The sequence below is a fragment of the Tricharina praecox genome (assembly GCF_024521635.1).
Source record: "Tricharina praecox strain CBS 144465 chromosome Unknown BZA05scaffold_28, whole genome shotgun sequence".
Taxonomy (NCBI): domain Eukaryota; kingdom Fungi; phylum Ascomycota; class Pezizomycetes; order Pezizales; family Pyronemataceae; genus Tricharina; species Tricharina praecox.
In genome coordinates this window covers 141,725-156,775 of record NW_026250430.1, presented here as the reverse complement: position 1 = coordinate 156,775, position 15,051 = coordinate 141,725, and the positions used below count along the sequence as shown (strand labels likewise).

The following is a 15,051-nucleotide window of genomic DNA, read 5'->3' as shown; positions in this document are numbered from 1 at the left end:
TAGCGTGGAAACAGTAATCTTGCTGTCAACTCAACCACCTTCATTCATCTTCACTCGCTCTATACTCCGAACACCCACCCACACTGCAAGTCAGAACATCAACATCAATGGCGAGCCAGGTTTCCGTTTTCGGGGCGACTCTAGTTGTAGCAGTTGCGCTGGGACATTTCTACCCTCTTATAATTTCGCAGTGCAACTGCTACAACTGCGGTTGTTTCGGGCACCTGGCTCTCCAGTGCACCGCCTTCCGTCCACCACCTTCAAAGTCAATGGAGGAAGACGATCGTTCCGTCCCTGGCTACGACGAATCCATCGCGTCGCCGATCATTGCCGAAAACATCTACCTGCTGTACGAAAAGCTTCAGACAATTTTCTGCCGCAAGCACGGGCTCGTTATCACTGTTCTCGAAGATTCAGTAGAAACCACCAGAGAACTCGTATCAGCAGCAACTACGATCGACGCAACCGGAGATCAGGGACCTCAAAGCCCTTCTGTCGACGATGAGTGAGGAGACCAGCAATCTCACAAGGGAGAGCCGTCGCTGCCATCGCCTTCATCGACACTACCTTCGCGGCTGAAACGGCGCCAACCTCCTCCACCTCCCCCCACACCGACTCCTGAGCAATCTGAGCATGAACCATCCATATCTACCATGCTAACGATCCTGCACCTCTCCACACTGAGAGTTTGAGACGGACACAGCAGCTGCTGCAAATTCTTACTCGCCTCATTAGTTAGTATATATAAGAAAAGAAAAGAAAACAGCAACGAGTGAGAGTGAGAATACGTGAGCGAGTGAGAATCTTCAGTTACTGCATGAGACCGTGGACGGCGTACTCTACATAACCATAACGGTCCATTGCGCTTCAAATTCAATTTAGAGTTGGGTGAAATAGGAAAGATGCCATGATTCCCACGTGAAATTACAGCTTGTACGGCTTGTTTGGAACTCAATGGCGGTGAAGGTACTCATGTAAAGTTATCCATGTAAAGTTACTCATGTACGATAACGGGGCGGAGAGAGGGTCTGAGAGGCTATTCGGAACACCCCAAGAAAAGAATTGATTGTAGAATACAGAAAGCATACGTTCTATCTAAGAGCTATGATGTAGTTATCCCAAGTACCAAGCAAGTATCGCTCAGAAGCGCGTGCTCCATCCGCCTCCTCCATCCTCCCTCGCACTCGTACACCGACCAAACGCCCCGCGCACCAAAATATATGCAAATCAAAACCTCTTCCTCTCCCTCCCCCTCTGCGTCACCTCACTAGCAAGACAAACCCCATTCTTATCACACCACGCCCTCACATCCGCCGCCCCAACCTCCTCCAGTACACCCACGCTCCTCAGCCCCACCATATTAAGCCACGCCAGTAGCTCTTCGAGTATTATCGGGTCATACATCAGTATGCGGAAGTAGAAGCTTGTGGTATCGCCGACATTTCCATTTGTCCGCACGGCCTCCGCAATCTTGCCGTGCAGCTGCAAAGACTCCTGCGGGGTGCGCTCGGCGGGCTTCTTCTTCCCCCCGCGCGTACGCTTGGCGGCAGCTGCTTCGGGGGATTTGGAGGCGCGGGACCGCGGCTTCAAGCTCGCGCTCGCGCTCGTAGACCGGGCGCGCGTGCGCTTGGCTGTGGCTGTGGCTGGCGAGGCGGCGCGGGCACGAGGTGATGGTTGAGATACAGCTTCTTCTTCTTCTTGCGCCTGCACATCCGCCTGAGCCTGCGCACCGGCATTCTGCGCCAGCCAGCATTTCTCCATGCAAGTGACCATGGCGGCTTTCGCACCGATCTTTTTGAAGCCGAACTTTGCCAGCTCGGAGCGGAGGCGGGTGGTAAGGTATGAGTTGAAGTCGGGCATTCCTGGGTGTTCTTCTGGAGGAGGGCATTCCGGGGCCGCGGGTGGTGGGGAGGCCGCTTTTCGCGGTTTTTTGGTTGCGGGGGCTTTGGATACGGCGGTTTTGACGGCGGCGGCTTTTGTGGCTTTCACGGTTTTCGCGGCTTTCACGGCTTTGACGGCTTTCGCTCGAGTGGCTTTCGTGGGGGTGGGGGTGCGGCGCGCGCCCGCGGCCGGAGCGGAAGATGTGCTGAAGCTGCGTGTTTGGGTTCGCACCGGCGACGGCGGACTGATGGGAAGAGTGGGTGACAATAGCGGCTCCGATATGGATTTGGTAACGCTGCGCCAAGCGCGATCGGTGAGAGAATCCAGCCCTACTGATGATGCGATAGAGTGTGTCGGAGAGAGTGATCGTCGTGGTGAGGTTGGCCCTCGTGATAACAGTGGTGACAAGGACGACAATGGCCGTACGGGTGACAATGGTGATGAAGGCGATATCGAACGTAGCCTTTCCGTCGTCTTCGGTATCGGCACGGGTGAAGACGACAGTGTTAGATCAATCGTCACATATTTTGGCTGGGAAGGAACCACAGGTTCGGCATGTTCATGTTCTTGATCCAGTTTCCTGGCCTCATCAGTGGCCGGGGGTGAGGCGCTCGGCGTCGTCCTGCGGGAGCCTTGTATGTGTCCAAAATTAAGGTCCTCATTCCTCAGCAATCCTCCGGCCTGATCTCTTTTAGCGGCGTTCCACAGGCCACCACCGTAGCTTGCGCCCACTATCGTCGGATCGAATGAAGGAATATCGCGCATGGTATCCGCTGAATTTTCTGGTAATGGCGACAATGGGTATGCATCGTCAGCCCCAATTTGTTCGTTCTCCAGCTGCGAACATGTTCCAAAGACGAAGCCTTGGCTGTCGATTCGTTGTCTAGCACTCGTCGGGCTCAGTAGGTTGGCAGTTTCGGGTTCGTCCCCCCGCTTTCTCTTGGTCGTAGTGATGGGCTTCAAAGCATTCTTCGGCTTGATGGAGTTACCGACAACCGCCTTGGAGGTGGAGAAGTAACCGGTGATTTGAGAGCTGGGAGGCGGAACATCCTTCCGGTACTGTGCGGAGGCACGCTCGGTGAGGGTCGCGGCTTTCTTCTTCGGCTTCTTGACCTCGGGAGCGGCCTTCGGCTTGCTAGGGAGGTCGACCATCTGCAGAAGGGTATCAAATCAGCTTGGGCGACAAACGAACAGCTCTGTAAATGTACCTCAATTCGTCTCTTCCTAGGGGAAGCAGGAGCACCAGTTGCTGTCTTAATATTCGGTACCGGCTCCGCTCCCTCCTGGGGTGATGCGGGCTTGTACGCCAGGTCGCCGATCTTGATGAAACTCGTAGTCTGCTTAGGTTCCCCCTCCTTCTCAATGCCGGATGAGATCACAATCGTATCCTCAACAGGTGGAGTCCATACTCTTCGACGAACAGGAGACGATTCGATCGTTGTCGTTTCGGGGGCGGGTGCTGCTTCGATAACGGGAGCCTCCGGCGCAACAGTGGTTTTCGCCTTGTCCTTCGGCTCCACCTTTTTTCTCCTCGCCTTTGGGGGAGCAGCGGTGGTGGCGACGGAGTCAGTGGCGGTGGCGATCGTTGCCTTCTTTCTGACAGCCAGTCTACGCGCCGGCTTCGGCTTCTGCGGTTCTCCTTTCTCTGGCTCCTCCAACTCCATGAAGTATTTAGACTTTGTCCCATCATCGACAGTCTTTTTGGCAGTCTTCTTCTTCACGGTCGGCGCGCGCGGCTTCTTGATGACCAACTCGGCAACTTTCCGCTCCGCCGTCGCCGTCGATTTTGCAGGAGGTTTTTCCACCGGCGGCTCATCGTCGTCGGGGATGTCGTATACGTCGGGCTCGGTCTTCGTCTTCGTATTTGTCGCTCTGCAGAACTGTCGTATCACGGCACCCGGCGATGGTAGTGGAGACGACGAGAGGGAGGATCGTGGCGGCGAGGAAAAGGCGAATTGGGTGGTCGCCATCGTCGTCTGCGTGGAAAGACGTCGGAGTTGTCGCGTCGCATACAGGAGCCGGAGTAGGGGAGACGTGATCTGGTGTGTGACGAGTCCGATGGGGTGTAACATTGGGCCTGCAGACACAGGCCCCGCGTCCATGCAACAACAGTGAAGTTTGTGTTCCCATGGTTGCTAGGACAACATCAGCCTCATTCTAGCTTCATTCCAGCCTCGCTACGACGAAATTTTGGGAAATCCGATCCAAGCCCCCTGCACCGTTACGATGCACTTTTTTCTACATACAACTGCAATCCATATCCCATACTACAGCTCCTAAGGTCCACTTTACGCATGGCCTGGGCTGGAACTGGATGAAGTAAACTCTAAATTCGAAACCTTCGCCCGTCACATAATAGCGATTTCATCCAATTGCTATGCTCGCCCTGCCATAGCGGGACAGGCGATGTAACCCAAACCCGTGCAAGCATGGACGAATCGCCAAGCCGCCGACGACGGCTGCTTCCGCGACCGTTTCATCATCTTGGTCTGGTTAGATAGGTTAGCGCCGCCCTTCCGAGAGCCGAATCAGTCCCACGAGTGTGAGGCTTGATAAGGCTTGGGACTTTAGCCATGAGGAGAAGATGTGTGTGCTCCATGGCAGGAGGGTAACTCGACGAGGCTAGGACAAGACGTGCACGGTCATGCATTTAGCCGGGGAGAAGTCTCGTTTATCGAGAACCTGGCGCTAGAGCTACATACACATGCTTGGAAATGCGGATTCCAAACTTGCACTTTTGCCCTGTCGAAATGTCGACGAATCCACGATCCTATGTAACAGGCGCGATTGCGAGTGATTATCGTCGGGGCTTGGAACTCGATCCCGTCTCTGTGCTTCGCAACGAGACAAAACGTTGATCGAGCTCAGGCCGTTGTATTGTACACACGCTACTCCGGATGTCCACGTTCGAGCGTCTGGCCTCGGTGGCTCTTGCCTCACAACGAAACAACACACCCCTCCGCCGAGCTCAGCCTGCCAGTCGATTTCGATTTGGCCGCGAATAGCGTATTGTGCTCGGTTGCTGGCCTGCTACGATTCGCTCGCTCGCTCGGCGAATAAGCCGAAGTCTTTCCTCCGATTTGCAGACATGTCCAGTCCGGACTGTCGACCAGCCTGCCGTGGCACGTTGTCGTTATGGATTCTAAAACAAGCGGCGTTCGTGGGAAGCTCAGGGACCCGGTAGCGGCGGGTTAGCCTTTGGTGCTGGGGAGTTGGAGCTCTTGGGTCAAGAGAACGTACCTATGGCGGGAAGTGTGGTCGTTTGTCGGGCTTGCCTGACGGTCTGGTTTATCCTAACTGTGTCTGTGTCAGCAGAATACCTTGGTGAAGTCGCTTCCCTCCCTTCGTACCTATTGCGGGGAAGGAGGCAAACCGAGGTCTCGGACAGATTTCGCCATTGGTGGGGGGGCCTCAGCAGGATTTCCTTTCTCGGCTCACCACGCATGCTTGGAGGGTGGGTGTCCTCGTACAGACATCCATCTCCGCCCACCACCACCACCACCACCGGCAGTCTATGATGGTGCGGCGGGTATCTATGATTTTATCACGAAGCGTATCCTGTGCCACACGATATGCCGGAACTTATTGCTATATACATAGAAAGATATACACATGCAGTTGGCGATAATACTTCGCCCTTGTTCGGTTACACTCTGTCACGCGCTGATGTGCATGTCGATACCACGCGAAGGCGCAAGGCTTCGGGGCCGCCCGTATTCGATCCCGTCCATGAGACGCTGTGCAGAATATGACCAAGTACCTTTCTACGTACTGACTCTATTTGCATCTGGAGTTTGTCCCCGCCACGATTCGGTTCACTCGGCACGCTCCATCTGGGCACTTTGCTTCTACCTACCGGTAAAGAGTACTCTGCCTACTCTAGCCGTCCTGAGCCCTTCTTCAACTTCCCCAGCTCCAACCAGCAACCGCATCCGACTTCTGCAGGGGCAGACGGCTGAACACTCTTCGGCCTCGCTGGACTCTGGAGCGCATTGATCAGCAAGCGGCGCACGCGAACCAGCCATCCCGGCCAGTCGTGACTACACTTTACTTTGTTTGTCCCCCGGACTTTCATCACAGCGGTATCTGATCCGCAACCATAAAACAGTGTGGGATCCTGCTGCCGCCATGCCAGCACGTCTCTTGCGATCAGCTTCCAACCCCTCCAGACGTCCTACCGACACCATGGACAACAGCAGCAAGACGACGGGCTCGAGCCCGGCAAAGTTTTCTCCGTACATCATCAAGCAACTCTTCATCCTATGTACGACGCTGTAATACCCGCGTGGTTGCTTTCTTTTTGAGCAACCTCTGCTAACATTCACGTGCTTGTCCGCAGCGTTATGTCGTTTCGCAGAGCCCATCGCCTTAACGTCGATATTCCCATATCTGGTACGTGCGCCACCTACGCTTCGTGGGTTCTACTCAGCTCACGCTTGAGATACAGTACTACATGGTCAAATCGTTCGGCGTGCCCCCCGAAGACGTCGGCTACTATGCCGGTATCACTGCTGCGTGCTTCTCGTTCTGCCAGTTCTTCACCGGCGTCATGTGGGGCCGGCTTTCCGATAGGATCGGAAGGAAACCGGTCATCCTCATCGGCCTGACTGGAACTCTCGTTTCATTACTATTATTCGTACGGACATCCACACCGATCCCTGCCACCTCCGCTACAGCGAGGGGGTGAGGGGGGGGCAGAGGGGAGAAGCGGCGGATAAGCTGACGGTAAGGCTAGGGATTTTCAACGAGTCTCGCAGTCGCAATGTTCGCACGAGCCTTGGCCGGCCTGGTGAACGGGAATGTTGGGATCCTGCGTACCATGGTGGCCGAGATGGTACCGCAAAAGACGGCAAGGAAACCGGTGTCTCCCACTTTCACGGACTACATCCTAACTGACCTTGCTGTACAGCTTCAACCGCGAGCATTTTCAATAATGCCGCTAGTCGTGAGTTCCCGCTGAATGAGCCTCAGCTCTCTTGGCACTTTTGCTGACATCCTTATTAGTGGAACGTGGCGTATGTATATCCCCAGGAATCAGGCTCTCATGCTCACTCAACTGACCTTCTCGATTGAAGCTCGATTATGGGCCCAGTCATTGGAGGCTTTTTGGCAGACCCACTGAAGAATCACCCGGAATGGTTCAATGGGTCTAGACCTGCCTTCTTCGAACGATTTCCCTTCGCTTTGCCGAATATAGTCTGTGCCTGTGTCTTTTTGTTCTCGGTGCCCATCGGCATCCTCTTCCTCGACGTAGGCACAATCATCGGAGACCGCCCATACCGCTTGCACGTGCTGACCGTGTTCTTGTAGGAAACACTGGAGGACCTGAAGGACCAAAGGGATCCGGGCCGCGAAGCCGGCAAGAAGCTGGCCGCGTGCGTCAGTGGTAGGCGTCAATCCCGAAAGGACATTACCGATGAAAATACCTCACTGCTGTCCGATTCCGGGACGGATGATGAGGAGGCGCTGCCGCCAGTCGTGAAACTGCCTCGGTTGCCCATGAGTGCGGCGTTCACATTCCAGTCGACGATGAACATTATCTATTATTCGTTTCTTGCGCTTCATTCGATCACTTACGATCAGTTGCTTCCGGTCTTCATGTCCTATCCTCCGCAGGATTCGTCGAAATGGCAGCTTCCGTTCAAGTTCGCTGGAGGCTTCGGCCTCGCGCCTGCGGAACTCGGCAAGATATTTAGTGCCTACGGTATAATCGGCATGCTTATGCAGGTAAGTCGGCGGTTCGGTTACTCATCCAACTAGGTACCATACTGACATGTTGCTGCAGTTTTTCATCTTCCCTCCCGTAGCAAACCTACTCGGCAGCCGTATTTGTCTGCGAATCGTGGCATTCATACTGCCGGTTGTCTACGGCGCCCTGCCCTTCGTCCTTATTCTGCCGCAGTCCATGAAGCTGCCTGCGTTATTCGCCCTCATGTTCCTTAAATCTATCTCGGTCACCTTCGCATTTCCGTGCTCCACCATACTCCTCACGAATAGCTCTCCCTCCTTGCGCGTACTCGGGTATGGGACATGAAACCCCCCCAACCCCTATTCAACCCGTTCGTCGTGCCGATGCTAACGAATCTAGTACACTCAACGGCGTAGCTGTAGCGGTCGGCGCCCTCGGGCGCGCAGTCGGTCCAGCGGTTCGTCCCAACTCCTCCCAATTCCCCCATTTCCTCCTATTCCCCAATTCCTCCATTGCTTTCTCCCATCTCATCCTATCCCATCCTATCCCACCAATTATACTAACGTATCCCACAGATCGGCGGAATCCTCTTCAGCCAGGGCCAGAAATCGGGGTACCTGATATTTCCGTGGCTAGTGCTCTCGGCGATCGGCTTCATCTCGGCGTTCCAGATGCTGCTGATTTCGGATAAGGGGGGGATGGGGGATCACTCGAGGGACGACGAGCGGGTCGTACCGGTGGTAGTCGGTGAAGAAGATGTGCTCGTTGTCGATGCGGTGGCGGTGGCGGTGGCGGGGGCGGGGTATGGCGCTATTGAGGGGCGGAATGTGAGAGGTTGAGACGTAGGTACATATGGGGTTGGGCTGTAGTGGTTTGTTGTTGTAGACTTGGAGCTTGTGCGCGATTGATACCTGGGTTATCCCTCCCCGCCTGAGGCTTGAGAGCGTGGGGCGTGGGATGCGGGGCTGTGGTTAGTATTTTAGTATGTTGCTATTCTAGACTTGTATTGTAGTTTGTCGCTGCTGGGAAATGAGGATCGCTTTGTGTTCTTCCTACGCGGCTGTGTGCTGGGGATATCGAACAACGGTGAGATGGAAGTTGAACTATCCTTCTCCGGCAAACAACAACATGACAGGCTTCTTTCCAGGCTCCTTCCCAGGCTTTCTACCAGAGGCATGACTGGTTACCGTTGACGGTCAACTCTCTATCCATACAAAATATTTCCTGGTGAAGGTGTTCAAGACCGGCCGTGCCGATAAGGTGACGCCATCCCGCATGTTCTGGAAGCCGACAGGCACTAGGTAGGTATGTATAGGTATCATATTCTTCCGTGGACCTACTCCACCAGCAGTATGTACTGGTACTATACCCACGAAAATACTGTACTGTAGTGATAGACGCAGTGATAGACGCAAGGTGAAACGCTGCTGCGCGGACCCACACAAATCTAGGTAGCCTGAAACGGGGTGGCCGAGTACTGTAGAAATTCTTGGTAACAGTAGGTACTCAGAATCCAGATACATACGGCAGCATCATCGAAACCAGAGCGGCCAGCCAGCCAGGATCATCCGAGCCTTCGATCCTCCGAACCTCCGAGGCTGCGGCTGCGGCTGTGGGGAGGGAAGGAAGGCTGTTGGAATGGAAGGCTGTGGGGAGGGAAAGCTTGTGCCTGTGGATTAAGTCGATTACCTATTGGAACGCCCTTTGGTTGGATGTGGGTTTTTCGCCGTGACCCGTGAGGAGTTCCCATTGATTCATTGAGGTTGATTCAGGAGTGGATCTGTGTATTGTAGAGTACATAGCACTATACAAAACGCCCCGATCCGATCCGATTGCGATGGGCCCTGAAGAACCATTCGAGTACTTGGGCAAGTACATACACTCACTCGGCTCCCAAGTGACCGCCGCATCGAGCGATATCTACTGAACTTTGGACGTAAACGCATAAGGCTTACAACTCTAGCACATGCGTCCATATGGTAAGTACCGGTTTGTAGATAAGTAATCGATAGTGAAGCCTCGTAGTGATTCCGGCGCACTGGTGCCGGTACCGGTACCGGTAGCGGGATAAGGTACGGTAAGGCGGGGAGCCTTGTTTTGCCTTGTTTTGCCTTGTTTTGCATCGGCGCGGCACGGTGTTTCGAGGTGGCGGCGTGGCGTTCCCGGCGTGGCGTGGCGTGGCGTGGCGTGGATGATGGACTCATGGAGTCGATAATTGGTCCGATGGGTCGGGTTGAATGGGTCGACATAAGTACGGCAGGTAAGCGACGAATCGCCAAAATCGCCAATCAACGCAACGCGGCCACGGCAATCGATACCGTACACACCGTACTCTACATATGTAGAGGAGGGGCATCGTGAAGCACCGGGACACAACTGAAGATAAGTAGATGCGTGCAAATACGGTACGGCAGTCGACGGTCGTCTTCGACGGGCTGTCCATTCTGTCCAAACTGTCTGGCTGCCGGGCCGTGAGCGGAGGAGAAGAATTGGCCCAAACAGAGACCCTAGATTCGGACCTTGTATGATACAAACAAAGGCCGACCCAGCTCACGACGATACCTACCGTACTACTGCTACTACGTACCAGGTATATCGTCAATGCGTTCCGATCAGTCGAGACACGATCCTTCGAGACACGGTTTACTGGAGCCTGGAGCACGCAATCAGGCACGCAAGCAAAAGGCTCCGAGCCGCCCTCGCCTCTCGCGGGCGAGCGAGCTGCGAGCGAGCTGCAGGCAGTGAGCGAGTGCCTTGCCGAGCGACGGCGATTGGTCGCGCAGCCTTGACCAAGTAACTTTGCTACATACTAGTAGAGTACCATTGGGCCATTGGCCGGCAACGAACGAACGATAGAGTATGTATTCGATTCGCCTTTCCCGGGTTGTTTCTACGAGTAGGGTTGGCAGAGGTACTGGCAGAGGTACTGGGCAGGGGAGTACTTGGGTAGTAGGGGAGCGTATCGTGGGGGACGGTACGGTATAACTAACCACCGTGTATGTATGTACCGTCCGGTATGATAGTTCCTTCGCAGCGGAAGGAGGGGAGGAAGCAACGCAACGCATCGCAGCGCCATATCGACTTCTTTCCTTCTCGGTTCCAGTGACAGTTGCATACGTACGTGCGTAAGCACCCACAGGATTCTCCAGGCTGAAGTACCGATTCTACCTTCTCTCCCTCCCCAAAGTTCAAACCTCGCCCCAAACCTCGCCCGCCCGCCCGCCCACGCACCTCGACCTCGACCCCGACCCACCCGTTCCCGGTGTATGGCAAGTATGAACTACATACCGCACATACTCGTACAGATTCTGCAGGCCAATTCACCGTAACCACCTAGTACCAAGCGCATTGGATGCGGATGGGGCCGCAGACTGCACGACTGCACTAGAGGTCCTCTGCACCCACCACTCGTCGTGCAGCTTAGCTTAGCTCATGTAGCTTATGTAGCCCGAGGCGTGGGATTGGTTGCAGTGGTTGCAGTAGCCTTTCGCTCGCTCGAACCATATACCAGCGCCTGCCCTCCGAGAGACAGACAGCCTACATACGGGGCGCAATAGAGGGGGGACGGGGACGAGAACGACGACGACGACAACGACGGGGGACGGGGAGAGACGTACCACCGCCACCTATCCAAGTGCGCAGAGTACTTGAGCACCCGCCGACCTGAGTACTCGGCATACCTCCTACCCAAGCACCGTAGCTTGGTAAGTACATACCGGTACACTTCCTACCTACCACGCACGCACGCCCACTCGCTCGATCTCTCGAGTCTCTTGGTAGCCAGCCGTAACCAAGTAAGTGTAGTCTGCACGCATTCGAGCACCCAGTGCAGTCGCATGCAATCAATGGTGAAAAACAGACAAACAGAAAACAAAGCACCCAAGTACACTGCGTCGTCTCTCTGCATTTTTTCTTCTCTTTCTTGCGGTGGTGTTGTGTGAAGCCCGATTCGGTTGTTATGGATCCCTCTCAAACTATATAGGACGTCGGCCCTTGCCTTGCCTGTGCTTGCTTGCTGCTGTTTCCTCTGCCCCCTCCCCGCCTTGTGTTGCCACCCTCGCATTGAATCTTCCTCGAGCAGTTGTTTTCTCCCGCTGTATCTTGCACCCTCCCCCCATCCCTCCCGCCCTCCCTCCCGCCCTGCCCGCCCCGCCCGCCCTGCCCTGCCCGCCCCACCCTGTCCGTTCGTACGTCCGTCTGGCTGTGGGGGCCTTTCTCTCAGCGGAGCTTCGAGAGGGACTGACTGGGACTCGGTCGCATCCAGGGACAGCAGCTGTGTGTGATTTTTCTTCTTTTCTTCTTTTCTTCTTTTCTTCTTTTCTTCTTTTCTTCTTTTCTTCTTCTTTTGCAGTGGCCTCGCACACACTCGTGGAAACCTAGACGTCGTGATCGAATTGCTTCCCTTTTGATTAAATTATTATCTACCGTCATCAATCACCACCACCCAACGAAGAGATCACGAAGACGACACGAGGACTCTATCTACATATCACATCGCTTGTTTTCTTCGCTTCTCTTAGTTCCCGAAAACCCCGCCATTGATTGCCGCTCTCTCCTTCGCCAGCAGAGCAGAGCAGCAGCAAGCACCACAGGCGGAGAGAAAGAGAGTGCAAGCAAGCAGCCAGAGATAGAGCACACCCGGATCCAGCCAGCCAGCCAGCCAGCATCGACTAGTAACACCTTACGACCGGCCACCCATCAAGCCAGCCAGCCAGCCAGCCAGCCAGCCAGCCAAACCCTCGCCCACTATCAATCTAATTCTCCACCTACCGTCGTCAGCCCTCTTCTTCCCTCCCTCCTTCCCTCCCCCCTCTACTATTACTATACTCTCTCTTCGCCTGGCCTTCCTGGCCCTGCCCGCCTGCTTTCTTGCTTTCTTGCCTGCCTGCCTGCCCTTCCCTGCCAGCCGGCCTTCATATCTAGTTCACCATAACTTAACTTAACTGCCGGCTGTTTTCTATCTGCCTTTCCTCTGGCCTTCTTCTTCTTCCTCTTCTTCTGATCCTTATTCTTATTCTTCTTCTTTCTTCTCTTCTCCTCGGCCTTGCTTTCTTGCCTTCCCTTGCTTCCTCGAGCCGTCGTCTTATTCTTTTCTCTTCTACTTCTTCTTATCGAAACACATCTCCTCTCCCAATACCACCGCACACTTGCTGCACTTTCTTGCTGTCAACGTTGCTGGTTGTTGTTGTGGCCGCCCGCCTACGAAACAGCCCCATCCCCGCCAGCTAGAACTCGGGCCTCACCGACCGACCCACACCGACCGTCGTCTAGACCACCACCGATCGTCGCCCTCTTGTTGTTTTCGTCGCCCTCATACCCTCCACCTCCACCACAACCACAACCACCCACCACCACCTCCACCTCCACCACCTCCACCTCCACCTCCACCGCCATCCCACTCAGCCGCCAACCCGCCTTCCCGCTGATAGAGCATTATCCCCCCTCCCTCCCACCCACCCACCTTCCCCCTACCCGCACTCAAGTCAACCCGAATGCGCCGAGGGAGAGAAGAGCGCAATTGAGCGATTGAGTTTTCTTCCCCCAGCCACCCTTCGAGTCGAACTTCGAAACCAGTAGGGCTCTGCACCAAAAAAGCAAAGCAAGACCCACGCAATTCATCCTTCCCTGCCTGTCGACTGGGTGCGTCGTCTCGTCTGACGACCCCGTTCAAGCAATGGTTGACAATAACCACTCGCCGGTGCACAACGTCGACAAGCTCCGGGGTGCCGAAAACTACGCAACATGGAAGGTCGAGATGAAATCGTGTCTGAACCGCGACGGTGTTTGGAAAATCGTGTCGGGACGTGAGATCAAGAAGTCTTCGGTTCCCTCTTCGGCGTCGTCGTCGTCGTCACTATCGTCGTTGCCGTCGTCGACATCCTCTTCCGCCGCCACCACCGCCGCCGCCGCCACTGACGCCAGCGTGGTTGTCGCCGCCGCCACAGACAACTCGATCTCGGCCGCCAACTCCAGCAGCGTGACATCGAAAAAGATTACGGTGCTGGACGACGACGCATACGACGAGCGTAACGAGACCGCGTTCGACACCATTGTGCTCGGACTTACCCCGCCGCAGCAGCGGCACATCGCGCATTGTCAGGACGACGGAAAGACGGCGTGGGAGGTCTTCGAGAGACTCTACGATGCGTCGCACGCGCAGAAGCCAACGCGTCTGTCGCTGCGACGCCAACTGTACAAATCGCCCATGGACCCGTGCGAGAGCATGCGCGACTTTATCAATCGCAAGGTGGTCATATCCGAGAAGCTGCTGGATCTGGGCACGCTGGTCGACGAGAGCGAGCTGGCCGACTGCATCCTGATGGACGTTGCGGAGGAGTACCAGAGTATCGTGAGCGTGTTGGAGAGGAGGGGCGGCTACGGACTGGGCGACGTCAAGGGTGCTCTCATGCAGGAGGAAACGGAGAAGCGACAGAGGGCCGTCAATGCGTCAGCGATAGCTGCAACACAGGCTACCGCAACAGAGCATATGGGAGTTGTGAAGAGGGAGCAGCCTCTGGCTGCTGCTGCTGCTCCACTGCCGCCAGCTCCGATGCAGATTGCGAAGAAGCCGCTGCTCGGAATGGGCGCGGATCATCCGCCGGCTGTGGCGATCTCGCCATCGCCTACTACCCTGACTTCCGCCCCTCCGCTTCGTAGCGGAAATGTTCCCATAGCCATTGCGCGGAACAGAAGCACCAAGCGGCCGCACCACGACTCGGGCGACGACGATGTATCTGGCATCTCGCCAACATCGGACGGTAAGAAAAGGGCTACGGAAGATAGGGAGGATTTCAAGAAGCCAAAAATAACACCTCGCAATGGCGGACGGAAGCAAAAGATTCAACTTCGGTACGTTGTCTGTTTCTGCATTCATCTTTAATTTGTTCTAACCCCTTTTTTTTTTGTCATAGTCGGGAAATACTTCCTCCGTCGTCCTCTCCTGCCAGCAATCCCCTCGTTGCCCTCACTGCCGCCACTGCCGCTCAGCACGCACTAGACCGCCCCTTCACCTGTCTATTCACCTTCGCATCGTGCACACAAACTTTCAGCAGCAAAAACGAATGGAAGCGCCACATCAACCACATCCACCTCCAGCTATGGTACTGGCGCTGCGACTACCCTTCGTGCGCCAACCGCAAGGCCTTCTTCAACCGTAAAGACCTGTTTGGCCAGCACCTCAAGCGCATGCATACGCCCACGAACTCTAACGAGATCCAAGAACGCTGTAAGAAGGAGCGCCGTAAGCCGCCGGAGAAGAGCACCTGCGGCTTCTGCGGACGGGTGTTTGAGGGCGCGGGAGGATGGGAGGCGTGTGTCGACCACGTCGGCGAGCACTACACGAACGGCGCCAAGGGAGACGAGTGGACCGTCGATAAGGACTTTGTCGACTGGGCGGTCAAGGAGGGCGTCGTGCAGAAGGGTGAGGGAGGTGTCTTGGTGCAGGACCCGAGGGTGTTTCCCGTCGAGTCATGATTGCATGA

At 55.4% G+C, this 15,051-nt stretch overlaps 5 protein-coding genes across 5 annotated transcripts; 4 read left to right on the top strand and 1 right to left on the bottom strand.

Moving 5' to 3' along the window:
• Positions 1–107: 107 nt before the first annotated feature.
• Positions 108–509, top strand: BZA05DRAFT_448070 (uncharacterized protein; the record flags this gene model as incomplete). Its single annotated transcript, XM_051487218.1, has 1 exon — positions 108–509. One exon carries the CDS (start codon positions 108–110, stop codon positions 507–509), a length of 402 nt encoding a protein of 133 aa, XP_051336181.1.
• A 539-nt stretch (positions 510–1,048) lies between these two features.
• BZA05DRAFT_408701 (uncharacterized protein) lies at positions 1,049–1,552 on the bottom strand. Its single transcript, XM_051484732.1, has one exon. It carries the CDS (start codon positions 1,402–1,404, stop codon positions 1,228–1,230), a length of 177 nt encoding a protein of 58 aa, XP_051336180.1. The 5' UTR covers positions 1,405–1,552; the 3' UTR covers positions 1,049–1,227.
• Positions 1,553–1,622: 70 nt separating this feature from the next.
• On the top strand, positions 1,623–2,809 carry BZA05DRAFT_408700 (uncharacterized protein). Its single transcript, XM_051484731.1, has one exon. The coding sequence runs from the start codon at positions 1,760–1,762 to the stop codon at positions 2,450–2,452; it is 693 nt and encodes a 230-aa protein (XP_051336179.1). The 5' UTR covers positions 1,623–1,759; the 3' UTR covers positions 2,453–2,809.
• A 2,542-nt stretch (positions 2,810–5,351) lies between these two features.
• Positions 5,352–6,088, top strand: BZA05DRAFT_152083 (uncharacterized protein). Its single transcript, XM_051479014.1, has 2 exons — positions 5,352–5,935; positions 5,990–6,088. The coding sequence occupies exon 1, from the start codon at positions 5,494–5,496 to the stop codon at positions 5,875–5,877; it is 384 nt and encodes a 127-aa protein (XP_051336178.1). The 5' UTR covers positions 5,352–5,493; the 3' UTR covers positions 5,878–5,935; positions 5,990–6,088.
• BZA05DRAFT_408692 (major facilitator superfamily domain-containing protein) lies at positions 5,570–8,668 on the top strand. The gene is made up of 12 exons (XM_051484730.1): positions 5,570–5,935; positions 5,990–6,145; positions 6,221–6,273; positions 6,329–6,517; positions 6,617–6,730; positions 6,791–6,826; positions 6,886–6,896; positions 6,957–7,131; positions 7,192–7,608; positions 7,667–7,902; positions 7,970–8,027; positions 8,146–8,668. The coding sequence occupies exons 2-12, from the start codon at positions 6,010–6,012 to the stop codon at positions 8,407–8,409; spliced, it is 1,689 nt and encodes a 562-aa protein (XP_051336177.1). The 5' UTR covers positions 5,570–5,935; positions 5,990–6,009; the 3' UTR covers positions 8,410–8,668.
• The last annotated feature ends 6,383 nt before the right edge of the window (positions 8,669–15,051 follow it).